The sequence below is a fragment of the Martes martes genome, assembly GCF_963455335.1.
Source record: "Martes martes genome assembly, chromosome: 14".
NCBI lineage: Eukaryota > Metazoa > Chordata > Mammalia > Carnivora > Mustelidae > Martes > Martes martes.
Genome location: NC_137902.1, coordinates 34,778,776 through 34,803,614, shown reverse-complemented (window position 1 = coordinate 34,803,614; position 24,839 = coordinate 34,778,776). Strand labels below are relative to the sequence as shown.

Genomic DNA, 24,839 nt, shown 5'->3' with positions numbered 1-24,839 from the left:
TGCCACATAATATGGAAGATTTTTTTGTAAAGATTTTATTTATTTATTTTAGGGAGAGCACAAGCAGCGGGGAGGGGCAGAGGGAGAGGGCGTTGCAGACTCCCTGCTCAGCAGGGAGCGCAATGCAGGGCTTGCTTCCAGGACCCAGGGATCATGACCTGAGCTGAAGGCAGATACTTAACTGACTGAGCCACCCAGGCATCCCAGATGTTTTGAAATATCTTTCTTTCTTTTTTTTTTTTTTTTTTTAGATTTTATTTATTTATTTGACACAGAGAGAAAGATCACAAGTAGGCAGAGAGTCAGGCAAAGAGAGAGGGCGAAGCAGGGAGCCCAACACAGGGCTCTGAGGACCCAGGACCCTGAGACCATGACCCAAGCTGAAGGCAGAGGCTTAACCCACTGAGCCACCCGGGCGCCCCTCTTTTTTTTTTTTTTTTTTTTTAAAGATTTTATTTATTTATTTGACAGAGAGAAACAGAGCAAAAGAGGGAATACAAACAGGGGGACTAGGAGAGGGAAAGCAGGCTTCCTGCCAAGCAGGAGCCCGATGTGGGGCTTGATCCCAGGACGCTGGTTCATCATGACATGAACCGAAGGCAGCTGCATAAATACTGAGCCACCCAGGTGCCCCTGTCTGAAATTTCTTTCTGCAAATTTCATGGACAAAATCATACAGTCACAGCAATATGCAGATGTTTGTTGTGGAGGTTCAGAGATGATTCTCATGAACTTTAACATCACAATTTGGTTTTTGTTTTTTTTTAAGATTTTATTTATTTGACGAATAGAGAGATCACGAGTAGGCAGAGAGAGAGGGAGGAGCAGGCTCCCTGCTGAGCAGAGAGCCGGATGTGGGCCTCAATCCCAGGACCCAGAGAGCATGACCTGAGCTGAAGGCAGAGGCTTAACCCACTGAGCCACCCAGCACCCCAACGTCACAACTTGATTTAAAGATGAAAATAATTCAAGGGGAATTCTGAGAGTTATATAAGGGATGGGTAAGGGAAATCATTTTATGGGGAAGGGACTTAGTCTTAGAACTTTTAAATAACACCAGCTGTCAAAAATTTTTTTTCTCCCTTTTCTTACTGTCTCTAAGTCACTGTTCACCAAATCCTGTAGCAAAACCTGATGAATGATGGGTAAAGGCAAGTATTTAGATGGCCCTGAATTAATAAGGAGAAATACTGTGTTAGCAAGTGGGATGTGTCTGTATATATAAAGTAAATTAATTTTTGCATGTCTTATAAAAATTAATTTCTTTATAATCACTCTGTGTGCCATTCAGTATATTGGAAGCAGAAAACTTATATTACTCTGGTTTATGCCACTGGCTTTTTTATTACCTCACATATTTTTCTTAAAATTTGTCCTTCCTACATACCCTTAACTATAAATTTGAACCTTACCTCTTAGTGTTTTGTTCTGAAGCAATTAAAAACTTTTTATAGTACTTTTAGCATTCTTGAACGAAAAAGATGTATTTTAGTTCTGTTTTTTATTACTTAAAATGATTTTGTGCTTATTAGTGACTGGCTAGTTTGATAAATACTACCAGAAAAAAGTAAAGAACAATCCTGTCCGTTTCATCTGCCTCTAAAGCTTTATCTTTTCTTATAAAAGGCTTTCAGAGCTTTGTTGTGTAATTTTTTAGCTCTTTGTGATAGAAAAATAATCCCAGAAGTAAAATAGGAGCTTCATTGGGACCTTACTTTCTATTTCTTATTAGATAAAATTTGGAAATATATTCACTAAATCTCCCCTCATATAGGATTTAACTTTGCCCTTGTCATCCTCCATCTTTTTAAAAAACGTTTTTACAAATTTATTTATTTATTTTAGAGAGAGAGTGTGCAAGTGCACATGTGCGAGTTGTGGGGATGGGCAGAGGGAGAGGAGAAGCAGACTCCCAGCTGAGTGTGGAACCCGACTCAGACTCCATCTCACCACCCTGAGATTATGACCTGAGCCGAAACTAAGAGTTGGATGCTAAGTTGACTGACCCACTGGACCCCATCCTCCCATCTTTTTAAAAGTACCCATTTATTCTATATATGAAGTATGAAGCTGCCTTCTTCTCATTACCTGTGGCATTCATTTTGCCTCACTGAGCCTAATTAGTAGTGTGATAGGAAAGCTAGACTTCTATTATGATATGTGGATGGTTGGTGGTAGTTACTTGTGACTTTGCCTTTCTAAAACCTTAGGATTTTCCTGTATTCCAAAATAATAGTAACACAGTGTTCCATTTCTTATTACCTATTCAGGTATAAGGCATTGTGATATTATTCCAAGCTTTATTCATTGGCTAAATGGCAGAATTGGAATTTGAACTGTGGTGTTGTAGCTCTAGAATTGATGCCGTTATGCTATATGCCTTTGGAAACATTTTACTCAGAGATCTTATTTATTGCCATATTTGTCGCTTCTATACAAATGGCCTCATATACCTTTATACCTTTAATCTCAACTCTTCCTGAATTTAAGATCTCTATTCCAGCTATCCTTTTTGGTCTCTCCTAGCTATCCTGTCCCCGCCACTAGTAAACTTACCAACTTTTCCCATGGTATTTTCTCCACTGTTTCTTCCCATTTTAAAAATGACATCTTTATTTTCTAAGATTCAGAGTCTGAGAGTCTTTTAATTTTCTTGACATTTTGTTATTGTACCATGTGTGTTTATTGTCTGCAGCCTCTCTCTCAATTTCTTCTTTTCTTTAATTTTTAAATTTTATTTATTTATTTGAGAGAGACAGAGAGTGTGCACGTGAGCAGGGGGAGGGCAGAGGGAGAAGCAGACCACCCCCCCCCCCACAGCAGTGAGCCTGATTCCAGGCTGTGTCCCAGGGCCCCGAGATCATGACCTGAGCCAAAGGCAGCTGCTTAACTGACTGAGCCACCCAGGCACCCCACTCCCAACTTCTTTCTAGGCTTCTCGCCTAGATGGTAGTTTAGGTCTGCACTTTTAACCTAAGACTCTCTTAAAGCTTTCGTCCATTACACTTCATGCTTCTTACTGCTGCCAGATTAATCTTCCTAAAATAGAGTTCCAGTTCCATTGCTTTCTTGAACCCAACCTTCATAGTCAGCCTATTAAGGTCCATCTCTTAACACCATTTATTTCATGAAGACTTTTCAGTATTACACAGTTGGGGATATATAGTATTTATTACCTCTGTTCCCACTCTTCAGAGCACGTTGTACTTCCTTTCTGACACATATGTTATCGTCCCCTGTATTCTAATTATTTGTGTACTTGCCTTCCTGCTTACCTTACCCCCAACTACAGGTTCCTTAATCGTAGAAATTCTCCCACAGCCCTAGAATAGGTCTTCTTCGTTCATAAATGCTCAATATATTTATTGACTTAAACTTATACCTATGAGGAAACATGTTTCAGAATAATCATCATATTTTTGTTATTTTAGGCTTGACCGTCTTTTTATCTTACTGGATACTGGCACTACTCCAGTTACAAGAAAAGCTGCTGCACAGCAACTTGGAGAAGTGGTAAAGCTTCATCCCCATGAACTAAACAATCTTTTATCTAAAGTAAGAACTCTTTTTTTATTTTAGTATAAAGCGATTGTAGAAATTTGTGGAAAGGAATAGAACAATAGAAATTGTCTTATTTTAGTGGCAATTTGTGGTCTTCCAATTCCATTAACTATCTTACTATTTCTCCAGATTTTTTTTTTAATTTGGTCTTTCTTTTTTATCACAAGATTTAAAGTATTTTGGTTTGTTTTTTTTTTTTTACATCAAGTTTAATTATCTAAGGGATTTGACAATATATAACCTTTTGCCTATGGCACAAATTTGAATCTGACCCAATTTGGTAATGAACTAAGTTGTTAATCTGGTTTGTTAGTGGTCTGACTTGTTCCTAACGGCTAGTAATTATACCATAGTTGACAGTCTTAAAGTGGATTGAGTACTCACGGGAAATGATGGAAATATATGAGAAACTAGTTATTACATTTTAAGTTACCACCTGTTTGAAAGTGGAGGTTTTCTGCTTTGGTGGATCAGTGTTTTCAAAATACTAGCCTATATTCTTTCCCTAAGCAATGACTGTATTTTTACTGAACTCTGGGCTTGTAGAAGTGTGCTTGATAATGGTAAGCAACACTTTCCATGTGTTTAATAATTCTCTGACATACAGGGGTGCCTGGGTGGCTCAGTCAGTTGAGCATCCAAATGTTGGTTGCAGCTCAGGTCATGATCTCCTGGTTTGTGGGATTGAGCCCCATGTGGGCTCTGACCTCAGTGGGGAGTCTGCTTGAAGACTCCCTCTCTCTGCCCTTGTCCCCAACCCTCCTTCCTCATGTGCATGTACATGTTCTCTCTTTCTCTCTCTCTAAAATAAATAAATCTTGAATAAAATCTTTTTCTGGCATACGAAGTAAAAACTGGAGTGCTTTGTGTGTTGGGGGCTTGGATTAGAAGGAGGGTGGGAATAGAGGATAGGGTTGGGGTACAATATGGAAATCCCAAGGTCCCTTTCTTCCTACTGGTCTTATTCCCTCCTTCCTTCCTTCCCACCCACCCACCATTTCTTCCCTCCCCCTTCCCCTCTTCTCTCCTTCCCTACCTCTCTTCCTTCCTTTCTTTACTTATCTTTATTTACTTATGTAAGAGGGAGAGAACATATGAGCAAGGGTTGAGAGGAAGGAGGAGAGGCAGACTCTCCACCAAGCAGGCAGGGAGCCCAATGCGGAGCTTGATGCCATGACCCCAGGATCACAACCTGAGCCAAAGGCAGATGCTTAACCGACTGAGCCACCCAGGTGCCCCTTATCCCCTCCTTTCATTCTCATTTGTCCCTTCTTGATTCATATGAGTAAGAGTTCTAAGACCTTGTGAATATACAAATCTCTATGATATGGTTCCCATCATGAGGGCTGACAGTAACTGTCTTTTCCAGTATATTTACAACTTAAATATTATCAGAACTTTCTAACCAATATGTAGATGAAGAGACAGCGATTTGATATCCACAGGCTCCATGTTCTCAGAGTGGAGAGGGACATTTATTAGACACTATTCTACTCATGCATAAGGTAGGGTATAGAGAGGCATACCCATTTCTTCTCACCCTAGGGTTTTCCCCTGAATGAGCTGAAACTGGAAACAGAATTAATTTGTGCTGAACTGAGGAAAGATTTCCAGCCTTCTGAATTCTGGTCTTCTTAACTTAGATCATGGCATATTGGCTGTCATCAAATAGTTCCAAAAGAGGCAGAGTTTGTCTTTTGTACCTTCTCCCCTCTTACCTTCTCTTCTCTCCCCTCAGTGTTTTCCTGCTGCATTTTGGTTTTGTTTTTAAAACTCCTTGTTGTGTGATTCAGTTGTTTTATTTTACTTGTTTAAAGATTTTTTTTTAAAGATTTTATTTATTTATTTGACAGACACAGATCACAAGTAGGCAGAGAAGCAGGCAGAGAGAGAGAGGGGGAAGCAGGCTCCCCGCTGAGCAGAGAGCCCGACGTGGGGCTTGATCCCAGAACCCTGAGACCATGACCCGAGCTGAAGGCAGAGGCTTAACCCACTGAGCCACCCAGGCGCCCTAAAGATTTTTATTTAGGGTTTTTTTTTTAAGATTTTATTTTCAAGTTTTTTTTTTTAAGATTTTATTTTTAGTATAGTGCTTGAATTTACAGTTCGAAGACCAAGAGTCAGATGCTCCACCCACTGAACCAGCCCAGTGCCCCTCAATGATTTTAGATATGTGCAATCATCACTGCAATGTAATTTTAAAAACATTTTTATTTCCTCAAAAAGAAACCTCATGCCCATTAGCAGTAATTCTCCATCACTCTCCCTCCCATACCTAGTCCTAGGTAACCCCTAATCTACTTTCTGCCTGTAAATTTGCCAGTTCTGAAAATTTTTATATAAATGTAACCAGTTTCTTTCACTTAATATTTTTAAGTTTCTTTCATATTGAAGCTTGTTTCATTACTTCATTCCTTTTTATTGCCAAATAATATTCCATTTTATGGATATGATATGAATATATTATGTGGATATATCACATCTTATCTGTTAATCAGTTGATGGACATTTGAGTTGTTTCCGCTTTTTGGCCTTCGATGAATAATACTGCTATAAAAATTCATATACAAGTTTTTGTGTGGGGTGTATGTTTTATTTCTCTTGGGTTTATACCTGTGGATAGAATTGTTGGATCATATAGTAACTGTTTTTAACTCTGTGAGGAACTGCCAGACTGTTTTCCAAGCTGGCTCCGTTGTTTACATTCCTAACAGTAGTGTATGAGAGAGCTGATTTTTTTTTACATCCTTGCCAATGCTTGTTATTAACTGACTTTGATTGTTCCCATACTAGTGAGTGTGAAGTGATATGTAATTGTAGTTTTGACTTGCATTTTTCTGGTGACTAGTGATTTTGAACGTCTTTTCACATGTTTATTGACCCTTGGTATATCTTTTTTGGAGAACTGTTTCTTCAGATCCTTCACCCATTTCTTCTTTTTTTGTGGGGGAGGGACAGAGGGAGAGAGAGGGAGAATCTTAAACAGGCTCCATGTCCAGTGTGGAGCCCAGTGTGGGGCTTGACCTCACAACCCCTGAGATCATGACCTGAACTGAAATCAAGAGGCAGATGCTTAACCAGCTGAGTCACCCAGGCTCCCCTAGGTCCTTTGCCCATTTTTTTTTTTTTTAATTTATTTGACAGAGAGAGAGAGCAAGAGAGGGAACACAAGCAGGGGGAGTGGGAGAGGGACAAGAAAGCAAGCTTCCTGCTGAGCAGGGAGCCTGATGTGGGGCTTGATTCCAGGACCCTGGGATCATGACCTGAGCCAAAGGCAGACGCTTAACGACTGAGCCACTCAGGCGCCCCTCCTTTGCCCATTTTTTTTTTTAAAGATTTTATTTATTTATTTGGCAGAGAGAGATCACAAGTAGGCAGAGAGGCAGGCAGAAAGAGAGGAGGAAGCAGGTTCCCTGCTGAGCATAGAGCCCGATGCGGGGCTCGATCCCAGGACCCTGAGATCATGACCTGAGCTGAAGGCAGTGGCTTAACCCACTGAGCCACCTAGGTGCCCCTCCTTTGCCCATTTTTAAGTGGGATATTTGTTCTTTTAATATTGAATTGTAATAGTTCTCTATATATTTTGGATACAAGCTCCTTACGAGGTGTTTCATTTGCAAATATGTTCTTCCAGTCTGTGGTTGTCTTTTCACTTTCCTGATGGTACCCTTTGAAGCATAAAAGTTATCAATTTTGATTTAGTTAGATTTATCCCTTTTTCATATCCCTTTTGCTTTTTGGGATCATATTTAAGAAATCTTGCCTAGTCTAAGGTCACAACAATTTACCCCTGTGTTTTCTTCTAAGAATTATATAGCTTTAGATCTTACTTTTAGACTTTTGGCTCATTCTGAGTTATTTTGTTTATATGTGTGTATGGTATTAGGCATTCACAATAATTATTTTGTTGCCCTAGCACCATTTGTAGAAAAACTATTCTTTCACCCATTGAATTGTCCTGGCACTCTTGAAAATCAGTTGACCATAGACAGTTTTATTTCTAGACTCTCAATTCTATTCCATTGGTCTATGTATCTGTCCTTTTGCCAGTACCACACTGTCTTGATTACTGTTGCTTAGTAGTAAATTTTGAAATCAAGAAGTGTGAGTATACCAACTTTATTATTCTTTTAACAAGATTGTTTTGGTGATTCTCGGTCCCTTGCATTTCCATATAAATTTTGGGATCAACTTGCCCATTTCTGCAAAAAAACTCAGGTAGGATTTTGATAGAAATTTTGTTGAATCAGTAGATCAATTGAGGGAGTATTGCTTTCAACAGTATTAAATTTTTAGATCCACAAACATGAGGTGAGGTGTCTTTGTGTTTGTTTATTTAGATCTTGTTTCATTTCTTTCAATGGTATTTTGATTTTTTTCTGTAGTTTTCAGTATATGAGTCTTGTACTTTGTTAAGTTTACATTTAGATATTTTATGCTTTTTGGTGCTATTATAAATGGGATTTTAAAAATTTTATTTTCAAATTGTTTATTGAAAGCATTTAGCAAAACAGTTGATTTTTGTATATTGATCTTCTATCTTCCAGTCCTGCTGAACTCATTTGTTCTTTCTGCTAGTTTTTACAACTTAATCCTTTGCCTTAAGTAATGGGACTTGATGAAAATAAACATTTTGTTTTTTACTGTATTAAAAGGTAGGTTATTTTTTAAATGTATTAAGTATTTTTTTAACTAAAAGTTTCCTGTTTCCTTTTTTTTAAGGTATAGTGATATTTCCTGTGAATGATAGAATTTGTAAATAATAGCTCCAAGGTGTTTTATATAAATTTTTATGTAAAGTCCCAACAGCTGCTAAATTATAAATTAATAACAAGTAAATTTGTATTTCTCTGTTCTGGCTACTTTGAACAAACAGTATTTTTGGTATAACTATGTTATCTTATAATTTTTTAAGGTGTTGATATATTTAAGGAGCACAAATTGGGATACCCGGATTGCAGCAGGACAAGCTGTTGAAGCTATAGTGAAAAATGTACCTGAATGGAATCCAGTACCAAGAACCAAACAAGGTGCTTTTAAGTGGTAAAAATAGTTTGCAGTAAATATCTACCTATAGAATTGACTATACATTTTATATTTTAATAAGAATTTCAGTTTTAATTTAAAGGCTTAATTTTTTCAGATACAGTTTGTCAGTGATTTCACCATGGTTTTTTTTTTTTTTTTAAAGACTTTGAGACAGAGTGCATGTGAAGGATGGGGAGGGGCAGAGGGAGAGGGAGAAGCAGACACCCTGCTGAGTGCAGAGCCCCATGTGAGGCTCAGTCCTAGGACCCTGAGATCATGACCTGAGCCGAAGGTAGATAGCTGACTGAGCCACCCAGGCGCCTCTTCCCCCATGCGTTTAAATAACTACTAGATAAACTATGTTTTCATATATATATATATATTTTTTTTTTTTAAAATCAATCTGTTTTACTTATTTATTTTTGATTAACATATAATGTATTATTAGCCCCAGGGGTACAGGGTTTTCATATATATTTTTATTTTTATTTTTTCATATATATTTTTAAAATTATTAACTGTACAGTATGCTTGATTTAAAGAGATATTGCTTCTCTCAGGAATTTATGTCTTAAAAGAAGAAACTAAACCAGTGCAGTGTAAATATTTGAAGCAGTGTTTTTTCTTGTTGCTGGGAGAATAGTGTAATTATTTTCCAAATTTAAGCACATTTATGTATGGGTATTTGGAGGGGTCTTTAGTTTCTAATGTTTCCTTTAGATGTCTTTTAGTGGAAATTACATTTCTGACTGCCTGAAACAATATTTAAAAATGAACATATGCTTTTAAAAATGTGTAAAGGTATACATTTTAATTAAACGAAAAAAAAATTTTTAAAGATTTTATTTATTCGTTTGTCAGAGAGAGGGTGAGAGCACAAGCAGGGGGAGAGGTAGGCAGAGGAAGAAGCAGGCAGAAGGAGAAACGGGCTCCCACCTGAGCAAGGAGCCCAATGTGGAACTTGATCCCAGGACCCTGGGATCATGACCCGAGCTGAAGGCAGACACTGAACTGACTGAGCCACCCAGGCATCCTTAAATGAAAATTGTTTTAAAGATTTCGTTTATTTGTCAGAGAGAAAGAAAGAGAGCGCGGGAGGGAGCACAAGTAATTGGGGTGTCAGGCAGAGGGAGAAACAGGCTCCCCCTGAGCATGGAGCCTGATGTGGGACTTGATCCCAGGACCCTGGGATCATGACCTGAGCTAAAGGCAGACACTTAACCTACCGAGCCACCAAGGCGTCCCTTAAGTGAAAATTTAATGTGGTGCAACCTGATTTCATTTTCAAGTCACTTTGATAACATCACTTTTATCATACATTTTAGCTTGTCTGAAATTTTTGCTTTAATTATTTGGCACCTATTATGTTGAGAGACTGTATTAATTTGTCCTCTCAAATAAAATACGTAACTAGAAGTTATAACTTGTTTTAGAAAGGAGCTCTTTCTTTTTTAGCTTATTTTCCCTGCTTATTTTGGTATATAGAGATATTAGAACTCAGATGCTTTTTATAAAACATTAAATTAGTTAAACCAGCATTAAAATTTATGGTAAGGTTGCTTGTCATCACTGAAAAAATTAAAATAATTATAGTTTAGTTTAATAAATGGATTATATGCAAGTACTAGCTAAACAAACAGCTAAGTGAACAAGGTAATATATTTAAAAATTTATAATGGCATAACCTTTTTTGGGGGGAGGAACGCAAAACATTTTATGATACTTTTAGACCTCGGATGAATAAATAATTTTAGCATTTACCAAGAGATTTTAATTTGCTCATGTTATGAGGAGTCCTCTTGAATGAATAGTTGCTTCATATCATAAATACTCCTTAGGTGTAGGGACGAATGATGCTTATTAGCTTTTATATGAATAAATCTGTTTGTTTTCCAAATTAGCGCTATGATGAACTCAGTCTGTTACCGTGGTAGTATTTTCAAACAGTTAAACAGTAAATGGATGGGTGCCTGGGTGGCTCAGTGGGTTAAGCCGCTGCCTTCAGCTCAGGTCATGATTTCAGGGTCCTGGGATAGAGTCCTGCATTGGGCTTTCTGCTCAGCAGGGAACCTGCTTCCTTCTCTCTCTCTCTGCCTGCCTCTCTGCCTACTTGTGATCTCTCTCTCTGGGTCTAATAAATAAATAAAAATCTTTAAAAAAAAAGTTTTAAACAGTAAATGGAGATATGTATTTTAAAGATTTTATTTATCTATTTGTCAGAGAGAGAGAGAGTGCATGCACACAAGCAGGAAGAACAGCAGGCAGAGGGAGAAGCAGACTCCCCACTGAGCAAGGAGTCCGATGCAGGACTTAATTCCAGAACTCTGGGATTGTGATCTGAGCTGAAGGCAGATGCTTAACTGACTAAGCCACCCAGGCGTCCCAATACAATATAATATTTAACAAACATTTCAATATGGGATCCATTTCTTCATGCTTTTGTAATGAAAAACAGCTATACATACACCCAGCGACATTTTCATAGTTTGTACAAGAGGAACCACCAATTAAATAGTTTATTCATAAATAAGAGCTGATCATAAATATATCCACAATAGCTTTTCTACTTCCTCTGCCTTTTACTTTTCCTTAGAATGTTACACGGCCACCCCAGGTAATGCTATTTTCTTTTCATTCTACACTTTGGCTTTATGATCGAATTAAATATTTTTCAACCTCATTTAGAATCTACTTCAGAAAGTGCTATGGAAGATTCACCTACTACAGATCGATTGAATTTTGACCGATTTGATATATGTAGATTGTTACAGCATGGGGCATCACTTTTGGGATCTGCTGGTGCAGAATTTGAAGTACAAGATGAAAAATCAGGTATGTAGTAGTCCTGTAGAAGAAAGTCTGAGATGTTTGTGTTCAGGCTGATTTATTACTTTGTATGCTACATATCAGTCATGCAAAATCTTAATAGATGTTACAAAATATAATTTGATAGACACTTGCTGTTGGGGAAGGAGAGGAATGTTGGTTGGAGAAGATAAGCAAAAGTATTTGTTCTAAAACTATACATATGAATATTTTCCTTCTTTTAAGTGAATACCATAATCTATAAATTGTTAATAGTTACATATTAGTATTTCAGCAGGCATTTTATTATATAATAGAGAAATCATAAAGTGTATCCCGAGAGCCTGGGTTGAATAAATTTTAAAAGCCAGGATTAGTACAGTTTTTGATACTGTTTTCATAATTCTGGACATTTGAGAGGCTTTATGACAGCTTTCTTTTTATCATGTGTTTTAAAAATTTAAATAATTGGATCTCATGCTGGTGACCAGAGTAAACACTAAAAATGGAAAGATAAATCTTGGATAGGAAATCGTCCCATTGTCTTTAAACTTACAGAATCCATCTGGATATAAAATAAATTTTTTGGCCATTCAGAATTGATGCCTTGAGTAGAAAAAATGATGGTTTTTAATGGGTTTCTGTAAGTAAGTTGCTCTTTTGACTAAAACCAAAACAGAACAGTTTTTGTTGCTAATAAAATTAATTACTCAGACACATCTATCTAGCTAAGTTAATGAAATGATCACTCGTTCATCTTAAAAAAAATGTCAAACAGCCATTTACTCTTGCTTAATATGGTTTCTATCGAAGGATCTCTGGTTAACCTCAGAACAACATAGGTTGTTGAAATGTGCAGGTCCAGTTATGTGCAAGGTTTTTTTTGGTAAATACAGTACGGTACTGTAAATTAATTTTCCTTATGATCTTAATGTTTTCTTTAGCTTAGTTTATTTTAAGAACATAATGTATAATGTACAGATATGTGTTAATTGACTGTTTATGTTATTGGTTTTTGATCAACAGAAGGCTATTAGTAGTTAAGTTTTGGAGGGGTCAGAGTTATACACAGATTTTCAACTGCTTTGGGCGTCGATGTCCCCAATCTCCGTGTTGTCCAAGGGTCAATTGTAATTTACTTATTTTGGGGAAAGAAGAGGAGAATTTGGTTAAGTTCCAGAAAAGCATAGTTTTTCTAATAAGGGAGGTAGAAGTCATTTAAAAAACTTTGTGATTTGAAAAAAATTCTTTCTAAACAGTAAGTTTTGTTTACTGATTTTACTGTTGTACTCATATCAGAGATCATTGGCCCTTATTCAGGAGTAAAAGTCAGTGTCACCATTGTCACTTAAAAAAAAGTATGTATTGGGGCGCCTGGGTGGCTCAGTGGGTTAAAGCCTCTGCCTTCAGCTCAGGTCATGGTCTCAGGGTCCTGGGATCGAGCCCCAAATCAGGCTCTCTGCTGAGCAGAGAGCCTGCTTTCCCCTCTCTCTCTGCCTGCCTCTCTGCCTACTTGTGATCTCTATCTGTCAAATAAATAAAAAATATTTTAAAAATTAAAAAAATATATGTATTTGGGTCTTATCCTCGAGATTCAGATTTAATAGCTCTATAGAGAGTTCTAGGACATTGTATTTTATTTTTATTTTAAAGGTTTTATTTATTTATTTATTTGACAGACAGAGACCACAGGTAGGCAGAGAGGCAGGCAGAGAGAGAGAGAGTGGGTGAAGCAGGCTCCCTGCTGAGCAGAGAGCCCGATGCAGGGCTCGATCCCAGGACGCTGGGATCATGACCTGAGCCGAAGGCAGAGGCTTAAACCACTGAGCCACCCAGGCGCCCCTTTATTTTTATTTTAATTAAAAAATTTTTATTTAAATTCAATTTAGTTAACATATAGTGTATTATTAGTGTCAAGGGTAGAATTTAGTGATTCATCAGTTGCCTATAACACCCAGTGCTCATTATATCAAGTGCCTTCCTTAATACCCGACATCCAGTTATCCCATCCCCAACCCCAACTCCCTTCCAGAAACCCTGTGTGTTTCCTGTGGTTAGAGTCTCTTGTGGTTTGTCTCCTTCTCTGTTTTTATTTTATTTTTCCTTCCCTTCTCCTATGTTCATCTGTTTTGTTGCTTAAATTCCACATTGTAAGTGAAAACATGGGATTTGTCTTTTCTCTGACTAACTTAAGTCGCTTAACATAATACCCTCTAGTTCCATCCATATCATTGCAAATGGCAAGATTTCATTCTTTTTGATGGTTGAGTAATATTGCATTCTATACATACCACATCTTCTTTACCCATTCATCTGTCGATGGACATCTGGACTCTTTCCATAGTTTGGCTGTTGTGGACACTGCTGCTATAAACATTGGGGTGCAGGTGCCCCTTTGGATCACTGCATTTGTAGCTTTAGGGTAAATACCTAGTATAGTGCAATTGCTAGGTTGTAGGGTAGCTCTATTTCCAACTTTTTGAGGAACCTTCATACCATTTTCCAGAGTGGCTGCATCAATTTACATTCCCACCAACAGTGTAAGAGGGTACTTTTCTCCACATCCTCACTAACATCTGTTGTTTCCTGACTTGTTAATTTTAGCCATTCTGACTGGTCTGAGGTGGTATCTCACTATGGCTTTGCTTTGTATTTCCCTGATGCCGAGTGATGTGGAACATTTTTTCATGTGTTTGTTGGCCATTTGTATGTCTTTGGAGAAAAGTCTGTTCATGTCTTTGCCCATTTCTTGACTGCATTTTTTGTAGTTTTTTTGGGTTTTGAGTGTGATGAGTTCTTTATAGATCTTGGATACTAGCCCTTTATCTGATATGTCGTTTGTGAATGTCTTGTCCCATTCTGTAGGTTATCTTTTGTTTCGTTGACTGTTTCCTTTGCTGTGTAGAACCTTTTAACCCTGAGTAGTTCATTTTGCTTTTGCCTTTAGAGATGTGTCTAGCAAGAAGTGGCTGCAGCTTAGGTTGCAGGGGTTACTGCCCATGTTCTCCTCTGGGATTTCGATGGATTCCTGTCTCACACTGAAGTCTTTCATCTATTTTGACTCTGTTTTTGTTTATGGTGTAAGGAAATGGTCCAGTTTCATTCTTCTGCATGTGGCTGTCCAATTTTCCCAACACCATTTGTTGAAGAGACTGTCTTTTTTCCATTGGATATTCTTTGTTGCTTTGTTGAACATTAGTTGGCCATAGAGTTGAGAGTCCATTTTTGGGTTCTCTGTTCTGTTCCATTGATCTCTGTGTCTGTTTCTGTGCCAGTACTATACTGTCCTGATGATTACGGCTTTGTAATACAGCTTGAAGTCCAAGACATTGTATTTAAAAGAAAAAAAACTCTACGGGTAACTAATACATAACAAGGATTGGGAACCCCAGTTTTTGGGCAGCTCAGATTTTAATGCTGTTGAGTTGCAGTTTGCTGATTAGTGCTCATTTAAGATTCTCTAATTAGATTTTCCTTACATGTCTGTTTATCTTTGTTTGTTTCCTCATACATGAAGGACACATATGTGATTAGTATAGGTGCTAGGCTGATCTTCCTTTGCAGTTGTGTAGGTTTTTTCTCCTTTCCCTGGAATGAGAAGTCTGATTTTGGGTTCTGTGTGCGTGTCATGGACTTGTGATCCAGTCTTCACTTTTGGATGCCTCGTGTTTTTCCCTCTGAGAGAGCAGTCTTAAAATTTTTTTTAAAAAAGATTTTATTTATTTGACAGAGTTATCACAAGTAGGCAGAGAGGCAGGCCGGGGGAGGGGAGGTGGGAAGCAGGCTCCCTGCTGAGCAGAGAGCTCAATGTGGGGCTCGATCCCAGGACCCTGAGACCATGACCTGAGCCAAAGGCAGAGGCTTAACCCACTGAGCCACCCAGGTTCCCCTTAAATTCTTTTTTAAGGTTTTTTTTTTTTTTTTTGACACAGAGATAGAGAGTACAAGTAGGCAGAGAGGCAGGCAAAGGGAGAGGGAGAAGCAGGCTCTCTGCTGAGCAGGGAGCCCAATGTGGGTCTCGATCGCAAGATACTGGGATCATGACCCGAGCCGAAGGCAACCATTTAACAGACTGAGCCACCCTGGCGCCCAGAATTTTTTTTAATAGCTTTATTGAGATATAATTCACATACCATACAGTTCACCTGTTTTTAAAGTGTACAATTCAGTGGTGTTTTAATATATTCACAGATACATGTGGTCAATTTTGGAGTATTTTCCTTATCTCGAGAAAAAACCCTATATCCTTTATCTGTCAACCTCTGACACCCTACTTCTTTCCTTCTAGGCCCTAAGCATCTTTCTGTCTCTGCCTGTTATAGACAGTTCTTATAAATGGAATTACCTAATATGTGATTTTTTTTTTTAAGAGTATTTATTTGACAGAGATCACAAGTAGGCAGAGAGGCAGGCAGAGGGGAAGGGGGAAGCAGGCCCCATGCAGAGCAGAGAGCCCCATGCGGAGCTCGATTCCAGGATTCTGAGATTATGACCTGAGCCAAAGGCAGAGGCTCAACCCACTGAGCCACCCAGGTGCCCCTAATATCTGATCTTTTGTGACTGGTGTTTCCAAGGTTTATCCACCCTGTGATATATATCAGTGCTTATTTCATTTTGTTTCCCTAGATAGTTTTTATTACTGGTTGTATCAATTTTTTAATTGTTGTGGAGTATAGATAACATAAAATTTACATCTTAACTGTATAGTTCAGTGATATTAAGTACATTTACATTGTTGTGAGCCAGTCTCCAGGACTCTTCATGTTGCAAAATGGAAACATTATACAGTAGTCCCCCTTACGCACAAAGGATATATTTCAAGCCTGAAACTGTAGGTAGTAATACCAAACCATATATGTACTATTTTTTCCTATACATACAGAACTATGATAAAACTTAGTTTATAAATTACATAGTAAGAGATTGACAACAATAATATAAAATAGAACTATTATAATGATATACTTTAATAAAAATTATATAAATTTCTCTAGAAATGTCTTCCTGTAATATATTCACCCTTCTTGTAATGATGTGAGGTGATAAAATGCCTAGATGATGAGATGAAGTAAGGTGAATGACATAGGCATCATGGTGTAAGTGTTAGGCTACTATTGTTAGCCTAATGACCTTCTGACGATATGTCGAAAGCAGGATCATCTGCCTCTGGACTGTTGACTGTGGGTAACTGAAACTATAGAACGTGAGACCACAGATGAGTGGGGATTACTGTACCCATTAAACAGTTCCCATTCCTCCCTCCCTCCAGCCCCTGGCAACCACCATTCTACTTTCTATCTTTATGAATTTGACTACTCTAGGCACTTCATATAAGTAGAGTCATAACAGTTTTTGTCCTTTTGTGATTGGGTTGTTTCACTTAACATAATCTCCTCAGCATTCATCTATGTCTTAGTATATGTCAGAATTTCCTTCCTTTTTAAGGCTGAGTAATATTCCAGTGTGTGTTTATACCACATTTTGTATATTCATCCATCAGTAGTTACTTGGGTTGCTTCTACTTTTTGGTTATTGTAAACAATGCTGCTGTCTTTGAACATGGGTATACAAATATCTTTTTGAATCCCTGCCTTTATTACTTTTGGTTATATACCCAGAAAAGGAAATACTGGATCACATTGTATTTCTATTTTTAATTTTTTTAGGAACTGCTATACTGTTTTCCATAGTGGGTATACCATTTTACATTCACACCAGCAGTGGACAAGATTTTTGGTTTCGGGGTGCCTGGGTGGCTCACTGGGTTAAAGCCTCTGCCTTCGGCTCGGGTCATGTTCCTGGGGTCCTGGGATCAAGCCCCGTATCAGGCTCTCTGCTTGGTGGGGAGCGTGCTTCTCCCCCACTTCTCTCTGCCTGCCTCTCTGCCTACTTGTGGTCTCTCTCTGTCAAATAAATAAATAAAATCTTAAAAAAAATTTTTTTAAATCAAGTTTGGTTTTCATTTAGTAGAAAACTTCTTAAACGAGATTTAGAGGAAATGCATTTCTTTTCTGTTTAAAGGTGAAGTGGATCCTAAAGAGAGGATAGCACGCCAGAGGAAACTGTTACAGAAGAAACTTGGTCTTAATATGGGAGAAGCCATTGGAATGAGTACTGAAGAACTCTTCAATGATGAAGATTTGGATTATACCCCAACTTCAGCAGCCCTTGTAAACAAACAACCTGTAGGTAAAATCTTTGGTTGTTCGATTGCAAGTAATAACACAACGGTTTTGGCTCATTTTGCCATGTCATTGCAGTTTAAAAAAAAAAAAATGCTGTTCATCTGCTCATTGCTGCTTGTGCCATCATAATTTAGTATCTTCTTAAATGGATTTCTAACACCAGATACTTTTTTTTTTTTTGAAGATTTTATTTATTTATTTGACAGAGATCACAAGCAGGCAGAGAGAGAGGAGGAAGTAGGCTCCCTGCTGAGCAGAGAGCCCGATGATGCACAGGGTTTGATCCCAGGATCCTGGGATCATGACCTGAGCCAAAGGCAGAGGCTTTAACCCACTTAGCCACCCAGTTGCTCCTAACACCAGATTCTTAAGAGACAGAAGTTCAACCTACCTTGCAGACTCTGAGTTGACTGTTAGATAAAAGCTGTGGGGGATCTTTTAGGAGTCACTGCTGTTGAGAGATCCTAGTTGCTTTTTCCTTTGTTTTTTAGTGGAAAAAAAAAAAAAGTAAATGCTTTGAGAGTGTGGAATATAGTAAGGGCTAGTATGATGATACTAAAAATCTTTAGAGCTATGACTTATTCTTTTATTTGAGAAAGTAACAGACATGATAACAAGGACACTTTCAAACAGTGCAGAAAAGTATATAATATGAAGTAAAAGAAGTTTTCAGTAATTGACAGCCATGTCCTTATGCCCCACAGGCAACCCTTTATAAATTACTTATACATATATACATGAGTATATGTGTCTTTTTAAGCCATATTTACCTTTTCCCATTTCATATAGCTGAATATATCAGCATATACAGATTGATTATACATTTTTTTTATAGCTTCGTGCTCTGTTGTTGTATTGGCTGTACCATAACTTTGCTCTGTATTCCTCCCTTTTCTCTATTCTTCCAATTTCCACTGGATGCCTACATGCTGCTTCTGCTCTTTTCTTTCTTTCTTGTTTTTTTTTTTAATATCCCAAACTATTTAAGCTCCAGTAAAAGCTATGACTGTCTCCTCAGAAAAATTCACATGCAAGTGAAATACTACCATTCAGAGGGTTTGGTGTTCTTTCCTCTTGCCCCTGCAGTATCTTTTAGGTTTTTCTAGTTCTTGTTAGAATTCCTGCTTTGTAGTCATGAAACATTTACCTTCTCTTCCTTTTGACCTTTGCCTTTGCCTTTATACTAGTTATTCTCTGAACTATCAGGTTTTGGTAGCTTTTTTAGGGTTAAGGGAGTATGTGTTGATGAATAACTTTTGCAGACAGGAAAATAATTGGAACATTCTAGAGGAAAAAAGAGTATAAAGAGCCAGAAGGTATAATGACATCAGGAAGGAACAGAGAGAAATGGGGTACAAAGGGAAGCATAAGGTGTAAATAAATAAAGAAGACAGTAGAATAAAGGAGGATGAAAATGTAGTAATGTGATCACAGTGTGGTAATTGTGTATGATACAAAAAAAAGGTGGGCCAGGTATATTAGAGAAAATAGGCTGTAGACGGAATAGTTGTATATGGGATGGACAACAGCCAGTTTGAGGTTTGCAGGATCCAAGTTGGGTTGGCCTTATAAGTCATGGACCTGTGGTAGGAGTTGTTTAATGTCACCCTTTGCCCTAGGTTCATCACAGCTTAAATTTATGCCAGTGGTCCCTAGACCAAGACTATAGCAGGGCATCCATATGAGTGACCCTGATTGGTTGTCAAAGTGTGAATTTCAGTTGGCTCTTAATCTGTTGAGAGCAGAGAGGATTTTTAGGCTTGAGTTCAAAGCATTTCTGTCTCATAGCCTTTATAATGTCATGAATGGAAAAGACAGCAAAAACAGGAGACAGGGGCCCCTGGGTGATGCAGTCAGTTGAGTGTCTAATTCTTGGTTTCTGCTCCGGTCAGGATCTCAGGATTGTGAGATCTCGAACCTGGTGTCGGGCTCTGAGCTCAGCAAGGAGTCTGCATAGTTTCTCCCTCTCCTCCTACTCTTCCGTGTGTGCATAGGTGTGCTCTCTCTCTCTCTTAAGTGAATATATAAGTCTTAAAAACCCCCAAAAACATAAAAGCAAAAAACAGTAGACAGTGACTGCTTAAGAAGAAAGGAGCAAGGGGCGCTGGGTGGCTCAGTGGGTTAAAACCTCTGCCTTTGGCTTGGGTCATGATCCCAGGGTCCTGGGATCGATCCCCACGTCGGGCTCTCTGCTCCGCAGAGAGCCTGCTTCCCCCTCTCTCTGCCTGCCTCTCTGCCTACTTGTGATCTCTGTCTGTCAAATAAATAAATAAAATCTTAAAAAAAAAAGGAGCAATATGGATTAAGTTGACTATAGGATGCTGGATCACTTACAGCTGTAATTTTTAGTTCTTTCAACAGATGATTATTTATTGATGTTCTTTATTATAACTTTTGGGTGGTGTTATGGTTGTTATTTTGTTTTTATTTTAAATCTGGTATAATTTAACATACAGTGTTATATTAGTTTGGGGTGTACAATTTATTGATTCAGCAGTTCTGTACATTACTCAGAGCTCATGAAGATAAGTGTACTCTTAATCTCCTTTACCTGTTTCACCCATAGTTCCATCCACCTCCCCTCTGGTAACCATCAGTTTGTTCTCTATAATTAAGAATCGTTTTTTGGTTTGTCTGTCTCTTTTTTTTTTCTTCGTTCGTTTGTTTTGTTTTTTTAAGTTCTACATATGAGTGAAATCATATGGTCTTTGTCTTTCTCTGACTTACTTCGCTTAGCATTATCCTCTCTAGATACATCCATGTTACTGGAAATGGCAAGATTTCATTTTTTATGGCTGAATAATACTCCATTTTATCTGTATATTTCATCTTCTTTATTATTGTGGTTATTTTGAAGTATCACCTTTTCAAAACCCTCTCTGTGGGTTATGATCATACATTTGTGCCACATCTGTGACAATAAAAGTTAAGAACACAAGCATCTTTTGGGAATTGGAAGAATAGGGAAAAAGGAAGAAGGGAGTGAAATTATGGTAGAGCCATATAACAAAATAGCATGATACTGTTAAAATGTGGTCAATTTGGATATAGTGAAATTTATAGTCATAGTCCTCTTCTGAGGCTAAGATTGTGGGTATTTATTTTAACTTCAAAAGTTAAAACAGCATTCTTTTGTTCTTTTAGACTCTCCAGGCAGCTGAATTGATTGACTCAGAATTTCGAGCAGGAATGAGCAATAGACAAAAGAACAAAGCTAAAAGAATGGCCAAGTTATTTGCAAAACAGAGATCCAGGGATGCAGTGGAAACTAATGAGAAGAGGTAGTAACCTTTTTTTGCTTATTCATTTAAAATACTGATGCTTTGTAGCTTAAATCTGTGTCTGCTTGATTTTTATAATTTTTTTTTCAAAGATTTTATTTATTTATTTGAAAGACAGAGATCACAAGTAGGCAGAGAGGCAGACAGAGAGAGAGGAGGAAGCAGGCTCCCTGCTGAGCAGAGAGCCTGATGTGGGGCTTGATCCCAGGACTCTGGGATCATGACCCGAGCCAAAGGCAGAGGCTTCAACCCACTGAGCCACCCAGGTGCCCCTCTGCTTGATTTTTTTTTTTTAATATATATTTTTTTAAGATTTTATTTATTTATTTGTCAGAGAGAGAGAGCACAGGCAGGCAGAGTAGCAGCAGAGGCAGAGGGAGAAGCAGGCTCCCTGACGAGCAAGGAGCCCAATGTGGGACTTGATCCCAGGACGCTGGGATCATGACCTGAGCCGAAGGCAGCTGCTTAACCCACTGAGCCACCCAGGCGTCCCCCTCTGCTTAATTTTTAAAAACATTTGCTGACATTGTCTTTGGCATGGAATACCATTTGGTTTGTCGTGCTCAATTTTCAGAAATTATTTACTAGTTCTAGGGAGGAGGACCGCTTCCCCAGAATAATTTACATATGAAGATTTTTTTTCTTACTAATTGACCTTTGGATGGAGGCTGAAGCTCTTCCAAGGGAAGTGCATTCCAGGTAGAGAGAACAAGTGTAAATGCCTTAATCATAGACTGTTCAAGAAACAGAAAGACAGTATGTCTAGGATGAGTAGACAGAAGTGAGGCTAGTACAGTGAAGTCAGAGAGAGATTGTCTAAGGGCCACAAATTAAGAAAACTGCATGAGTATAGAACTGTCCCAGCATTACATCATCTGTCTTCCAGCCTGGGGGCTAAGCCAAATAGCAGGTAATAATGCAGGTTTGTTTACCTGATCTTGTTGTAGGAAAAACTCCAGACAAAATCACTGTCCTCATTTTTTTTTTTAAAATGAAGTAATAAAAGTGGTATCTGTGTATGATTTGGAACAGCATTTCTAAGAGTAGTTCAAAACAACCTTCTTCTGAAGCACTTTGAGGAATGTATTAAAATACTGTTTTTGATGCTCCACTTAGCTGTGTTGAATCAGGATCTTTAGTGGTGGTCTAGAAGTGTTTGAGTAAAGGATAAATTAAATGCATGAGAACTTAAAAAGTTTTTTTGCAGGTGATAGAACCTTTTGTTTTTTCCATTCATATAAAGCTAAAAAGTAAGTGTCCACGGCATTTATTTAAAGACTAGGCACAAAGGGGGAATAAATAACAAAAATCTACTTGCTATACATTTTTACTTAGGGTTAAATTGTTTTTTTGTTTGGTAGTGGGTTTTTTTAGTATGAAAATTTTATGAAGCTTTATTAAACCACAAAGTTTTGTTTTGTTTTGTTTTTTTAAAGATTTTATTTATTTATTTGACAGACAGATAGGCAAGTAGGCAGGCTGGCAGAGAGAGAGGAGGAAGCAGGCTCCCTGCTGAGCAGAGAACCCAGTGCGGGACTCGATCCCAGGACCCTGGGATCATGACCTGAGCCGAAAGTAGAGGCTTTAACCCACTGAGCCACCCAGGTTCCCAAACCACAAAGTTTGTTTGTTTGTTTGTTTTTTTAAAGATTTTATTTATTTATTTGACAGATCACAAGTAGGCAGAGAGGCAGGCAGAGAGAGAGGAGGAAGCAGGCTCCCCGCTGAGCAGAGAGCCCGATGCGGGGCTCGATCCCAGAACCCTGGGATCGTGACCTGAGCTGAAGGCAGCGGCTTTAACCCACTGAGCCACCCAGGCGCCCCAGCCACAAAGTTTTTTAAGTGAACAACTTACTAGGATTGTATATAGTAATTAATGTTTCTATTGGCTTTGTTCATATAAGCACATTTACAAATATTTGAATATTGAAATAGTTTGACCTTATTTTTCAGAGTTTATAATTCATTCATTCCACAAATATTTATGACTGCCTTCTAAGTGCTAGATACTGTTTTAGGCCTCAGGATGCATTGATGAATAAAATAGATAAGAATTCTGCCTTCATGGAGCTTGTGTTCTAGAGGGAAAAATAAATGAGGAGGAAGAGGGGCACCTGGCTGGGTCAGTCAGTATAGCATGCAACTCTTCATTTCTGGGTTGTAAGTTCAAGCCCCACATTAGGTGTAGAGATTACTTAAAATCTTTGGGGCGCCTGGGTGGCTCAGTGGGTTAAGCCTCTGCCTTCGGCTCAGGCCATGGTCTCAGGGTCCTGGGATCGAGCCCCATATCGGGCTCTCTGCTCAGCAGGGAACCTGCTTCCCCCTCTCTTCTCTGCCTGCTGCTCTGCCTACTTGTGATCTCTGTCAAGTGAATAAATAAAATCTTTAAAAAAAATAAAGTAAAAATAAAGTCTTTTTTTTTTCAGTGATTTTATTTATTTGAGAAAGAGAGCACAAGTTGGCGTCGGGGAAGAGGCCGAGGGAGAGGGAGAAGCAAGCTCCCCACTGAGCAGGGAGCCCAGTGTGGGGTTCAGTCCCAGGACTTTGGGATCATGACCTGAGCTGAAGGCAGACAATTAGCTTAACCGACTGAGCCACCCAGGCGCCCCCAAAATAAAATCTTTTAGAAAAAAGAATATAAATAAGTAAATATACTGTGTATATATGCATATATCATGTTAATGATAAGGGTCAAGAAAGACAAAGGAGATAAAACAAGGAACATGTGAAATGTTTTGTGGGGAGTTTGAAATTTTAGGTAGGATGGTCAGAGAGGGATTCACAGAGGTGGCTTTTCATTAAAGATCAGAAAGAAGTGAGGATGCCAGTTCTATGAATATTTGGAAAAGACATTCTAAGTAGAGGGAACAGCAAGGGCAAATGCCTGGAAGGAGAAATGTGCCTGACAATTTCAAGGGCAGTATGATGACCAACCGGTGTGGCTAGATTGGAGAGAGCTAGGGGAAGAATAATAGGGAGTGAATTAGGGGAATAATAATTAGGAATGATATTCAGGAGGGTCAGATTTCTTTCATCACCTTTAGAAAAAATGGTTGGCCAAATAAATCATTAAGATGGGGAGGATATTTATAGAGAATAATGCTGTGTATACCTTAACTGTGCTAATTGTCCTTTCTGTTAATACTGAATAAAATAGTTTTATTTGCCTTCTTTTTTGTAATGCTTTACTATACTATTTACTGAGGCTAGCCTCAGTATTTTTGTTCCAGTCATAAAATAATATTTCCTCCAATTTTCTGGAAACATTTTTCATCAGTCAGTTACCTCTATTTTTTCAAGAACTAGTATGATTATAGTATGTTACTCAGTGTATTAGTTCCTCCAGGGTACAAAAGCCTAGTAAAATTATGCTGGGCCAGATTTAGGTTGTTAGATTTGAGATTCAGTTTGAAAGCAAGAATTCACAGACCTATTTTACATTTAGCAGTGAGGGTAGGAAAATATAAATATAAATAGATATACATATATATATTTTTAGGAGAATATATTTTACTCAAAACTTTTTAAGTGGTTAATCTTATTTGGTATATGAAATTTTAAGCAAACCGTGTAGGTAGAATATGGCAAAACATTTGTTCAAATGATGAATTCTCTTACGTTCTTTGTGGTTCACATTATTCCTTATTCACTTTTTTAAATGGTGCCTTTTATTTTTTAGCAATGATAGCACTGATGGGGAACCAGAAGAAAAGAGACGAAAAATAGCAAATGTTGTTATTAATCAGTCTGCAAATGATTCCAAAGTCTTGATTGATAATATTCCAGACAGTTCTTCCTTAATTGAAGAGGTACTATTGAAATGTCCTAAGGTGTCTTTTGAAATTGTTTATAATTTTTCATGCTAATGTGTCGGGAGATAGTATTTAATAATCTATCCATTGAGATAAATTTTATTATAAGTATCTTTACTTCATTAGTAAAAAATTTATTTAAAATTTTAAGGCCTATTATTACTAGA

General features: G+C 38.0%; 1 protein-coding gene across 1 annotated transcript in view; it reads left to right on the top strand.

Moving 5' to 3' along the window:
* Positions 1-24,839, top strand: part of BTAF1 (B-TFIID TATA-box binding protein associated factor 1) — a 97,474-nt gene that overhangs the window by 10,964 nt on the left and 61,671 nt on the right. The window contains exons 2-7 of the mRNA XM_080823317.1: positions 3,432-3,555; positions 8,477-8,591; positions 11,275-11,421; positions 17,416-17,579; positions 20,724-20,860; positions 24,540-24,669. Coding sequence (XP_080679443.1) covers positions 3,432-3,555; positions 8,477-8,591; positions 11,275-11,421; positions 17,416-17,579; positions 20,724-20,860; positions 24,540-24,669 — 817 coding nt within the window. The remainder of the gene's footprint in view (positions 1-3,431; positions 3,556-8,476; positions 8,592-11,274; positions 11,422-17,415; positions 17,580-20,723; positions 20,861-24,539; positions 24,670-24,839) is intronic.